Source organism: Scomber japonicus, chromosome 22, assembly GCF_027409825.1.
Source record: "Scomber japonicus isolate fScoJap1 chromosome 22, fScoJap1.pri, whole genome shotgun sequence".
Lineage (NCBI taxonomy): Eukaryota > Metazoa > Chordata > Actinopteri > Scombriformes > Scombridae > Scomber > Scomber japonicus.
Genome location: NC_070599.1, coordinates 6,823,838 through 6,836,977, shown reverse-complemented (window position 1 = coordinate 6,836,977; position 13,140 = coordinate 6,823,838). Strand labels below are relative to the sequence as shown.

The 13,140-nt window shown below is 39.2% G+C and overlaps 1 protein-coding gene across 15 annotated transcripts in view; it reads left to right on the top strand.

The window, feature by feature from the left end:
- Window positions 1-13,140, top strand: part of nrxn2b (neurexin 2b) — a 592,634-nt gene that overhangs the window by 88,246 nt on the left and 491,248 nt on the right. For 7 of the 15 annotated variants that reach the window (XM_053343295.1, XM_053343291.1, XM_053343286.1 and 4 more), the window contains one exon: window positions 9,902-9,931. The exons of 7 other annotated variants lie outside the window; for them this stretch is intronic. In XM_053343295.1, the coding sequence (XP_053199270.1) occupies window positions 9,902-9,931 (30 nt within the window). Of the gene's footprint in view, window positions 1-9,890; window positions 9,932-13,140 lie in introns of all 15 variants that reach the window. One more of the 15 variants, XM_053343288.1, reaches the window with a different exon arrangement.

Genomic DNA, 13,140 nt, shown 5'->3' with positions numbered 1-13,140 from the left:
GATGAAATTAGTCCAAGTTCTCTGACTCGGCATATGGAAGTCCTATTTATTTATGAACTGTTTAATTAAGATGGAACAGAATCTGTTCAGATCTCTACCCCTCACCAGTCTCCACGACTCTCTGATTTATTTTTCCAGACATATCCAATGACACATTAGCTGTGTTTTAATGAACAAAATGTGTGAGTCAAAGTGATTCACTCAGTGTTATGCAGTTAATTAGGAGATGTGGGGGAGCATAATATCTTGATATGAGATATTTTCCTTTGTCTCTTCTTTATGTGGGAGATCCTAGTCAAGTCTTACTTATTAAGCTAACAAACATTACTCAGTGTTTGATTTTATTCAGCAGGGGCTTATACATATTGTAGACTTATTATAATATTGACATTTTAAAGTATGAAAAGTTAATATTCTTTATCTTTAATGGGGCAGATTTACAAATAATGGATAGTGCCCACTAGTGGCACTGTGAATAGACTTTGTACAAAATATTTTGCACTCGTGATATTCTGGCGCAGACACACCCTTAAAGTTTTGCATCCGAGTGCTTTTTGCCCTTACTTTGCGTCTGATTGAGTGACCCGAGCAGTTACCAGAGTTTTAGTCTCCACATTTCAGCAAATAAAGTGATCCAAAATTATAACTGCAGAGCACAAAAGCCTTCAATGTTGCATCTGTGATTAACAGAGATGTCCACACACAGAGCTCACAATCACATCACAGACCTACTTTCATGTATATTGTTTCTTTTACTTCTCTAGTATTTTGCATCTATAACAATCTACTGAAATGTTAAATGTCATAATACAGCTATTAATGTGACTCAGGCAGATCTAAATCATATTAGATTAAAGTCTCAATCTTACATTAATGTTGTTCAGGTGTCACTGAATGTATTTGGGATTTCTCAGAAACATCAGTAGTGATGTTTTATTTGTTGTTCGCAGCTGAAACGATAAGTGCGCCTCTAAACTGATAAAGATGCTGTGCGCATTTACGTGCGCGGCACAGCAGCGGTAACTTAATTAACACCATATCGATCAGGATCTGACAGTAACTAATGTTCCGTGTTCTGCCACACATCTACAGGTCAGGTCAGTGTGTTACACACATTTTCAGCTTTATATGGTGGAATTGTTTTTAAAGAAGCAGCCTTTATGAATGAATCCTGGGTTCCATCAGAACTGTCACGGCATTTTTGTGTTTTAAGTAGTCTGAGATAAGCCTACCATCCCATATGCACTTGATCCCTGCACAATGTGTGACTGTAGATTTTGCCCTTGACATCATTCAACATTAATTCAATGTCATATAATGCCTCACAAACTTGGAGATTTGAGGAGAGACAGAGTGAGGAGCAAGTGTGCACTCAGTTATCACTAAAGATGCTAATAACACCACCCTAATTGCATGTAGCAATTAGTGCTGGTCTTTGTGAATTACACTGTTTTTACATCAAGGCATATTTACATGGAAAGGGGCTAATTTTGCACTGAATATTGCCTAATTTCCATACATGCAAATGGAACAGGCGCACCATGACGCTGTTTGTTTGGCAGCTCAGTCTTCGTTACATTTCACTATTCGCGGGAGCTTTGTGAATGAAACGCTATCTTTTTGTTTCATTTGCACACGTTTAGTGGCCGCAAAAGTCACACAATCCTTTTCTGGATTTGACCCTGTGTCTGAAAACCTTGGCATGTGCCATCTTAATTATGTAGTGTGGTCCTGTCTAATTGTAACTTTGAATAGTAAATCACATCATTTGACAGGCTTCCAAACAACTTAGTGCATCGCTCCTGACAGATGATGACTGTTGCTGCTGTGTTAAGTAGAAAGTGACCATAAAGATTTAATGCTTCACTCGCTCAGCTTAAGTGCCTTGCCTGGGGTCAACAGTTCCCTGTGGTATTTCCAGGGAAATCACATGCACACACACACACACACACACACACATGCACATACAGAAGAGAATTCTGAAACGCTGTAAAAAGAATTACATTTTTTATTCAGGTACCTGGAGAATCTGGGGCTTTCTGCCTGAAACCAACACAGCAAACCAAGAAATAAACGTGCATTCACATTCTTATGTATGTTCAGTTTATAAGTGTTATGAAATATACAGTTTACGATGTGAATTTTACCTACATAGACAAAAGTGTGTCACCATTAACCAGAGTAAAAATGACATCATACAGGATCACTCAGTATCATAAAGCCTGTGCAGTGCTTTCTGTGCTTTGATTGGTTATAATCATTATTAACTGCACACACACACATCTTGTGTCAGTGATAAGATGAATGACATTTTCCTTTTCCAGACTGACTGGTCACCTCCATCAGCTTTACCATTCCAAAGAGTATTATAGAAATCTCCTTTTTTTGCTTCATTGTTGCTGAAGTACAGATTGCTGTGCTAACTGGTCAGTTGGGAGGGAATAATATTTGTATTTCAATATAATCAGATGACTGGTGCATAACATTTAGGGTTAAATAAAGACAGGCCTGTGTTCATTCTACCAATGTAGCTAATGGATCCTGCAATATACACAACCGAGCCACAACCACAAGAGCTATATGCTGCAACCGATATGTAAGGATATTCCCAAATCTCTGTCGTGTCAAATTTCCATCACCTGTGAGTTTAAATGTGTCTGTTTAAAGCTGGTAGTTTCATCTTTCATAGACCTGCTGTCAGCTTGAATTCATGATATTTCCAGTGCATTCCTGATATGACAAGCTGCGAGAGCTAAAAGTCTTATGAAACTTCTAAACCACTCCCGCAGCTGGCCCTTGGTATGCTCATTATGTCTCAACAACACTGCTTCTGTTGGCAGCTTGCACGGTTAGCTGTTTGTCACTGTCACTACATTCACTACTCTCATGCTACATTGACTACATTTGCATTAGCTTGTATTTTTCATAACCGGCATGGACAGTTAACTTCACAAGCATTTTACTTTTGAAATAATATACTAAAAACCACTAAATTGAATGGAAGGATTTTTTGTAATAGGTTTATGAAGACAAGTAGAGTATTTTGTAGATAGATAAAATAGAGTCTGGGTTCATGTATGCTTGAATGTCATGTTTGCCGCATGTGCAAAACTCGAATCAAAGCTTGAATACATCCACTCACCTATGGGTGATGTACTGCTCCCATGCTTTTCTTCAGTGTACTGTGGATGTAAAACGGAGGACACTGCAGTGACCTGCAGACTAGGTATTATACTGTGCAGACAGTGACTCAATGTCTTTTGATTGCAGACAAAAGCTTAACCTATTGACCATATAAGGACTAATGGATCAAAGCTTTTCCAGTCTTGGTGTTGCAAATGAGTTGAGGGTCAGTGTAAATGTCAGGTAATTGACAAAGCTTCATCTCAGCAAGCCTTTTTTTGTTTTTGGCAGGAACATCAATAAGGCATTTTCATATTCAGTAAAGCAGTGGACAGATATCTCAGAATGTACGGCGTGTAGGGAAAACAGCCTTCAGATGAATGTCATTTTAAAAGATAACGTTACAGACAGAAACTAATTTTCATGGTGAACAACAACTTGTATGTCTATCAATACCAAGCGAATGACTTTGGTATAATTTTATAACTTGAAACAGAGATTGCTCATTATTATTTTCGAAAAGGAAATGCAGCAGCATTAACTTAATTTTTTATATTATTCTTGTTTTTATTAAAAATGTCTGACAATATCCTCCTGTTTATATGTGATTGCAAACATAGTATGTCTTTATAAAACAAAAGTTAATTTTAATATTAATTTCAATTTTCAGTTTCATCATTTCAGAAACAAATGTACGAACAGAATATCAGCATATCAGTGAAAAATAACCTTTTTCCTTTGCTGCTTTACTAACATAAATAGTCTTTTTTAATACATTGTCACAGTTGTGACAGATATAGTACCCTGCGCCCTCAGCACAGGCCTCAGACCAGTGTAGACAAACTACACACCACTGCACCCACAGGCAATGATGAGCTCCATGTCACCCCACACACACACACACACACACACACACACACAAAAGACACTCCTCATCCTTGTCCTGGGAAACTGTAGATGCAGTACTTTGATCAGAGTAGAGCCTTCTGTAACACACACACTCACACACACACACACACACACACACACACACACACACACACACACACACACTATGACAGCATTAGCAGCGGGACAAAAGAAACAGCTGTTACAATCATCCCAACAGTGACTCCTGGCAGTTAAACCTGACTTCAGGATGTATTAAAGTAGTAAACAATCTGTCAAGTGATCATGACTATGACACATGAAACAATAAACACTACTTATCATTAAAGAAAGACCTCTTGAGTAATTTTACTTACCATACTCATAAACAGCATTTCAGGTAAAACTCTGCGATAGTATGACCTAAGTGTGGTGTGCCGTATGTGCTGACACAGTTAGACATATCAAAAGTGCACAGGCTCTGAGAAAATTGCCTTGTTACTTTCATCCCGTGTTACTTTCATTCCGGCTTCCCCCCTACTACACATTATGAGCAAAGCAAATGCAGGATGTGTTCACTGTAAGCCTTTTATCCCTTATTAAAATCACAGTGAGCCGCAGTCTACGACTACACTGTCAGTCAGCTGCTGCGGACCCAGCCAGAAAGATTTTCACTTGATGTTCAAGTATAGACTTTTTACATGTTTCCTTCTTTTGAAATAGGCCATGGTCTATGTTAATAATTTAAAACACAGAAAGACGTTCAAGCCTTTAACATCAATCTATAACTCTGCAAGAGTTTTAGAAGTCTTCTTCACCGCTTACCTCCCGCTATCTCTCCCTTTCTCTCTCTCATAGAATAGATATCCATTATGAATTATTAAAGCACTTTAAATTCTACCACAGTTTCTATATTACTTAAGCTGTGCAAAGACACTATGCATTATAAATCATCCTACTGAGATGAATGTTATTCATATTCAATGGCAACCATTTTTTTCCCCAACATCCTTTTAAGCAGATGTTTTTACAAATTGTGCTGGTTTGTTTCTGAGCCCCCCCAAGGGTCACGTCTGCACGTTTTGGCAATGGGAGACATACTGCAACTTTATCTGTGCACAGGCAGAGTAAAAGCCAGTGATTAGTGGATGTGTCAAACGTTTTGGATATTGTGCAGTTTTATATCTGGTGCCAAGGGGTGCACCAAGCAATACGCTGCACATAAAACCATTTATTGTTCTTATTTTATACTTCATGACTTTTATACACTTCTTGTTATTTCTTGCTTTTTGGCAATGGCGTGCTCTCACTATAGTCATCAAAGGCTGCATCCTTACAAATGCCTTATTACACTACTATTACATGATTAGCATTTTGTGATCAGCAAGTAAGGAGGGGGTTTGTGTGTCAGTATGGTATGTGCCTTCAGGAGGCACGTAAAGCACGCTGGCCATATGTTGGTGAGAGTCCTTGGAGGAGGATGCTATTTAACATGCCATCCCAGCACCACAGGGGGGCTGAAGAAGCAAACACATTCTTCCTTCTGACTTAGTCTGTATGTCCATCTGATGAACGAGGGATAGAGCAAGTGAGAGAAAAGGAGGTGCGGAAGGCGTAGAAAGGGATAATGATGATGACTGCCATTATTCTCTGTCCCCTCCAATTGTGCGTTGTTGCTGCTGCCCTGAGACCCAGCACATCTGTTCATCTGTGTGCATGCGTGTGTGTGTGTGTGTGTAGGATGATGAGCCTCATCATAATCTGGGTATATTTCAGGAATCTTGTGATGGCTTCATTAATTAAGGTTTTTGAAGAACATGATGCACCTGTTGAATGCTGCTTACAAAACAAAGACATTGCTTTACAAATTGAGAAATTCATTTTTATTCATTACAATTTGTTCTAACATGGTCAGTGTGTCCTAACAGGATTTTTACAACAAGTTGAGATCCAACAATTGTAAAGTCTGCACAAGGAGCCAAAACACAAACACTGGACCTCACAAGCAATCTGCTGTGTTGATGATGCTCCCTTGCCACTGTTTTCTGGTAGGCACTTTTCGATTCATTCACTAATCTTCACCATTACAGTATGCAAGCATCAGACTTTGGTGTATCTATGAATTGATATCCATACAGTGCATATAAACCTGATTGGCACTGCCTGTATTTTCCTTTATCGTGCAGTATCTGGCAGGACAGTGGTGCTAGAGCATCCAACAGTTATTCAATTGAAATCAGTAATTTTCCAAACAATAGCGGCTTGTGTTCATGAGACCTGAAAACAGAAGAAAGTGGCAGGTGTGGAAGAAGAGAGCAGGAGGCAGCTGCAGCTGGTTGATGGAGGGTTGGATGTGAAGATGGGGAGCAAGAAAAAGCTTGAGGGGGAAAAGAAGGGGGGAGAAAATTGAACAGAGGAGGAGTGTGCAAAATTAGACGTAAGCACGTCTCCTCCTAATGGAAAAATTATGAGCCCAGTCCATCTGCCACTCAATCATAACCAGCCAATCGGCAGCAGTTCCGTCAGGCACTCCCATCTGTACTCACCACAGAATTAAGCATGTAATCAAAATGCTCAGATGTGAAGGAAGTGTGGAGGGGGAGGTTGGGCAGGGGGGGTTCATAGTTTGGGCTCAGTTTTGATCACATTCCCAGCATCTGAGGCAAGCGATATTGCTCGAGACTGTGGTAATTAGATTTGTGCTTCAGTATTGATGAAAAATGAAAGTTAAGACTGGGAGAGCTTTTTCTTACGTGTGTTAAACTCATGTCTTACAGTGAATCGCTAATTTAAATTTTCAGTCATGCCGCCTTTTTCTCCCTCTCACTGCGCTCACCAGTGAAAGCCGTCACATACCGATCAGGATCTGGCAATTTAGGAATCTGACATCCTGTGCTTTTGCCAAGACAGCATAATGTGTGTGACTGGCTGTGTGTAAGTGTGTGTGGAGCTTTTGTGTCTTTCTGTTTGGGAAGAAATGTGTGAAAATAAGTTTGCCATTTTGCGTGGATCAAATAGTAAATTTCAAATATTCAGTTTCACCCACCGATACCTTGAAATGAATCGATTGCATTCCGGCTCTCCTTTGCCAGCGTGCTCTTTTACCTGCCTGAAAATCTGCGCTTCAACACAGGCTGTGAAGATGTCATTGGACAACTTGCTGCCATCGCTCTGACTTCATTCATCTCTTTTCCTCTATGCATCTTTTTTCTTCCCTTCTTTTCACCTTTTTCTTGTCCTCGTCTTCCTCCTCCTCCTCCGGCATAAAAAATTGTGCCACTGTGTCTTTTCCCTCGCCTGAGCTGGATGAAGCCGGGAGGTGGAGAGGGTAGGGGGGATATTTGAATGATTTGGTATGCAGCGACAGCACCGTTCTGTTTCATTGCAGGAGCCCTAGCCTTATCTCCTTAATGGATTATGAGCAAGGAAACAAAAACAGAGGGAGGCAGAATGAGAATGATTGGACTTCCTGCAAAGGGCCGGCAGGAAACGGACTGCAGCCAGATTAATAAAACACTCTGCCTGTACATTTCCTCTGCCCCTAAATCACAGATGTTATTAGGAAAGAGGACAATAGGAACAGCTTGTAGTCAAGAGTCATTTGAGCGTTTGTGGTCTTTGCATTCTGATTTGCCTGCATGCTGGTGGTATTATAGATGTGTGTTTGTGCATTCGTGCTGCAGACTAACGGGTAGTCCCAGGTAGTGTGTTAATTTGTTTTCTGGGACATTAAACTATCTTATTTTTTCTTTGTTTTTGTCCACAAGAGAAAGCAGGAAGCAGCTGAATGCAATCTTAGCTATCTCGCACCTCAGTTAGCCAGTCGATGCACAAACCTCACAACTCTAGTACACATACTGTGCATGGAAGTTGAAGTTTTGATCTTGATTAAGGCTGCTTTAAAAGCCGTCTCTCCTTTTTTTTAAACTCCTCTTGGAGTCATGAAATCAGTATTTTACCACATCCTTGAATCAAGAGGATAAGTGAGAGGCTGTATTGAGTCATCATAGCACTGTATCTAAGTGGTTACCGGTTTAGAGTGCGTCACAGAAAACAAGTGCAGGATACCTCCATTTTTTTGAAAAGGAAGGTCAATAGTATCTATGGATCAATGCTGTTTCAAACTATAAATCTAAGGTATCTGATTGGTATTCTGAATTTATTTCACATATTTAGGAGCTAGTGTCAGAGCTATTTTGAAGGGTCTGTTGGGTATAAAAGGAGCTTGAATTTTCAGCATGTTGACGCTGGTGAATGATGATCCAAACAGAAGCCAAGGTACAACACTTCAAGGCTGCAACACTCCACTTCCTCGATGCTGAAGGGCTATTTAGATTGAGCTGTTTGCCGCTGGAGCCGAGAGTCTTATGTTTGAAACGGTATTGATCAAGGTAAGACAGGTTGACTTGAAAAGATTTGACCTTTTGGGGCTTCTAGTCCAACACACATAATGTTGTTGATATTCTGCACTGCCTGGGGTTAAATCCAATCTGCTTTAGCCACTCTGTTTATTTGGGAATAAACCTGCGCTGTAGGCTATAGTTTTGACTTCATTTTTATTTAAGGACTATTTCTTTTCTTTTACAGTTTGCTTCCAACAATTCAATCCATGAGATATGCTACTGTATGTTTGCAGTGTATAAACACCAGCTAGGATGTTTGATGATGTTCTGCTATTATTTTCTCTGTCTCTGATGATCACCTGTACAGTAACATTGTCAAACAGGTGCTGTATGGAGGCTGAATGTTGTATTACAAACAGTGAGAGCTATTATTATGTATGTCACGTGGTTGTAAACTTATAAACACTGCTGGTGGAGCATTGTGTGTGTATATATATATATATATATATATATATATATATATATATATATATATATATATATATATATATATATATATATATATATATATATATATATATTTCACAATGTAGACTGGAGTGTGGATGTAAGCACACACACAGTATGCCAGTGTATTCTTCGTCAGTATTTGTACTCCGGTAAGTTGAAGAAGTGACCTTGTGAGAGGTGGGAATTGTTCAGCTTGTTGCTTCTTTGGTTTCAGTTGCTTAACAGAAACTTAAGCTATGTGGTTATTTTAGTTCAAGAGTGTTTTTGTTAAGAATTTCTTCACATGCATAATTTCTCTATATATTTTTGAGTTGTTTCTGTTGGTGAAATGGTTTCCTGGTTGTTGTTTTTTTTTGTTGCCTGGTTCAAAAGGTGCTCCATGGTAACTTTTGTTCGCCGACAAATGCAGGAGGTCATTGTGAATGTTTTCCTTTTGAAATCTATTGATCTACCGTTTTGTGTGTACAGTAGCCTACAGTAAGCTATAAAAGTAAAGTATTTTAAGGCTGTAGTCACATCTGTGTTGGAATAATCTCTGGTTTTGGGTTTCCACAGACAACACAGAAACATTTTTACCCTGTAGCATTTATTTTCCTGGTTTATCTCTGACCCTCTCTGTGTGAGACCTTGCGAGAGCTCAGATTCTGTTTTTTATGACTTGAGTACAGTAAGAGATGAGGAATCTAGTTCAAATCTTTTCTGCCAAACAGTTTCTCTGTGTGTTCCATAAGTACTCCAGAGGAAAAAAAAGCATTTGTGAGAGCAATAGCCTTCGGGGGTTGCGCCAAATGAAAATGCTTTTTTTTCTAAACCCCCCACACCTCACTCAAAAAGTGTTTGCTTGTTTTTTCTGTTACTATTCGCTCTCTCTCTCTTTCTCTCTATCTCTCTTTCTCGTTTTTTACCTTTGATTTGAACTCTGACATCCAAGTCTGCCCCAGGATGTCTGTCACAAACTGCAGTCCAACGTTGTGACAATGCTTTTTTTCTTCCCGTGCCTTTTATGACCTTCTTTTCTTCCTCTTTCTGTTCTTTTTTTCTGTTTTTTCCCTTTCAAGGTCTGGCGCACCTGACGTTAAACGACCAAGGTATGGGTTCATTCCTTTTTTATTTTGGTTCGGTTTTTTAAAAACATTTTTTTAGAGGAATTGACAGAGCCTCTTCGCCCCCAGCCCCTTGAAACTGCCGCTTTCCCTCACAATCTCCTCCTCTGCTTTTTATCTTTCCTGGGTGCCATTTACCTCCATTTCTTCCCAAATCCTCCCTTGTCTTTTTAACCCTTTGCAACATCCTCCCCTTTTACTCCTTCCTTTGTTTTCTCTCCTTCCATATCTCCTCTTTTTTTTGGTTTTGTTGGGTTGTGCCTCCCGCTTCTCCTCCCTCTCCCTTCCGCCATGTCTTTGTGCTTTTCTGTGACTTCCACCAATGTGTGTCCACCCCTTGTCCTGTCCTATGGCTCACGTCCTGGACCTTCACCTCTGACCACCTTTGACCCCGACGACCTGACCATGGGGCTGAAGGTAACACTTTTCTGCTATCCCTTCTGCTTGGGTTTAAACAACAACAAGACAAAAAGAGAAAGTGCTGATTCTATTGGAAATGTGTTTTCTGGTCAAAGTAACAAAAGCAAAATGTGTTCACACTCCCATTCACTAACACTTCAAGGTGAAAGTGTTGTCGAATGTGCAGAGTTTTCATCACCACTCTGCTCACATTCCCATTGTTTGGCATTCAGATTTTTTAAAGGGTTACCATACAAGTTCTGATATAACCTTAAGTGATTTGTTATATTCCTTGTTTTTGAAGAAAATGTGTTTGCAATTGTTTTGATGTTTCCTGTGATTGCTATGTGTTGATTTTGATGCTATAATGTGTATATTTACAATACATCTTACACAATTTCTGCCGCACCACACAACATTTTAGGAAATATGCACTCTGACTACTTCATGTGCCTCACACGTGTTTCTTCTCATCTTCTGCCTTTTTGCAAATTTGACATATTTTCCGGAGAAGGTGTCAAAATCATCAGCAACAATTTAGTTCATGTGAAAATTGGATGTCATTATGTGTACTTTTACAGCCACAATGCATTCGAAAGCTACACGCCGTGCTCCTATCTGGCTATTCACTATCCTCCACTGTTACGTTCTCTTCATTCACTGACCTGTCTCTGCTTCTGGCCTCCCATTGTGGGCTGTCCACAGAAAATGTCTTTAGAGAAGCCTACACAAAGTACAATGTTCTAACTAGGGCTGCATGACAATATCGGCACATTATCGGTAGAGGTTAATAAAGGCTTTAAAATGAAATAACATCACCGTCCTCTGTGCCACCTGGCTGTGATTTCCTCCATGGACTGTTTCACCCAGACAGTCCTGCAGTTTCCTCTGCAAAAAAAAACACGTATAGGCTGGCAGCATGTATCACTCTGTTTGAAAAGACTTTTTCTTCTTTTTCTTTTTGGTTTATAATAGTGGTTGGCAGCCATCCTGTCCATCTAATAAACTCAAAGAAAATCTCTAGTGCTCCACCCACTTAGGAGGTTCATTCAAGTTTTAATGCTGAGCTCTACCTAAGTTATTTCTTCATGTATTATTTCCTTGATCATACTTAAGCTTTATGATTGCATTATAATAATCTTCTCAGTCAGGTGGAGAAAAAAAGTGCATACATCGATAATCGTCAATGTGCCAAAATGAGTTGGAATATTGGCATATTGGATATTGGCAAAATAGTAAATATTGTGCATCCAGTTCTGACATTTCACTGATGCGGAGAGAGCTTTCAGCTATTTTATAATCATAGTCTGTGATCCACTGGGACTTTATCAATGACACTTTTCCTTTGAATCAACCCTTCACACTCTGTTTCACTGATTACTTGCAAGCTATTGAACAACTGAGGGAGGAGCTTATGTTTCACTGGCAAATTAAAAAATGAACTGGTTTGGTTTTAATTAACCTTATTGAATCTTTACCTCACCCAATATTCACTGTGAGGACTGGCACCAAAATGACCCCAGTCCATATGTTGGATTTTGCTTTAAAAATTAAGGGAAACATGTAGAGAAGAGTCAATATCCAAACATCAATAATCTTTATTGTTATTTCTCATTGTAGGTTATAGTGTGTGTATCATTAATTTTAACTGGTAGAACACCTGATTGATTAAAGACCAATTTAGACCAAATGAGTATTCTCTTATGTGAAGTGTCTCCAACCATGACACTTGAGGCACATCTTTAGCTCTAACACAAGAACATTCTGTTTAAAAGCAGAATTGCTACTGTATAAAAGTTAAATTATCACAAGGTTGATATTTTTGTGTATCCCTAAAATATGTCTTCATTTGTTTGGATAATGCTAATGGTTGGGGCCAATGGCGAAGTTTGTTTGTTGTTGTTTTTTTTTTTGCCAGCGACAGACTGATGGCAGCATGAAGGCAGGGAATCAAGGAAGGAATCACAGAATTCAGAATTTTAAAAAAGCTATTACAGATTTCATAGGTCCCTACAGTGCTAAAAGCTGACATAAAGTGTTAAGTAATTTATTCATCACACATTAAAAAAAGAGGGGAAAAAACACTTATACCAGAGTCTTACAAAGAATTTGACAGTGTTTAACCTTGGAAGGTTGTGTTTTCAACACCAACAAGAGAAATAACATGTCAATGTTTTTTGCACTCGAACTTAAAAAAAAAATTCCAACTGGCTTTGGAATGCTGGGCACATTCCAACAACAATAAAATGAATTAAAAGAGTGTCAAAGTGTATTACATAGCTGGTTGAAAAGCTCAAAGCCACCTTTACTGCTCCATGAATTAAATCACAGCTCACTCAGGTAACTAAGAAACAGCTACATGTATCTACACAACTTTTAGAAATTCTGCTTTGCCCGAAGGACTGCACAATTAATATTTTAGATGTGTATTTTTTTGCCAAAAGTGGAACATAATATATACGTGTACAGGTACATTCACAGTTTCTACTGCTCACTCAGCTCTGCACCAATCAGCACACCTCTTTCCCCCCACCACTTGCTCACCCTCGCTTGCCCACTTTCTCACTCTGTTAGTTTACCGTCAGCAGCCTGCACACTGCAGCTAAAACACAAGTGGTGCCTGAAATTGTCAAGACTGCTCTTGAACACAACTGCTATTAAACCTTTCTGTCCTTAACGTGCCAGTTACAGTAAGTGGTTTTTCCAACTATTATATCTATGTTTCCAACCAAGCCGCACCACTGTAACCGTTTTTTTTTTTTAAATCTAAAAAATGCATTTAACAAAAAAAAACC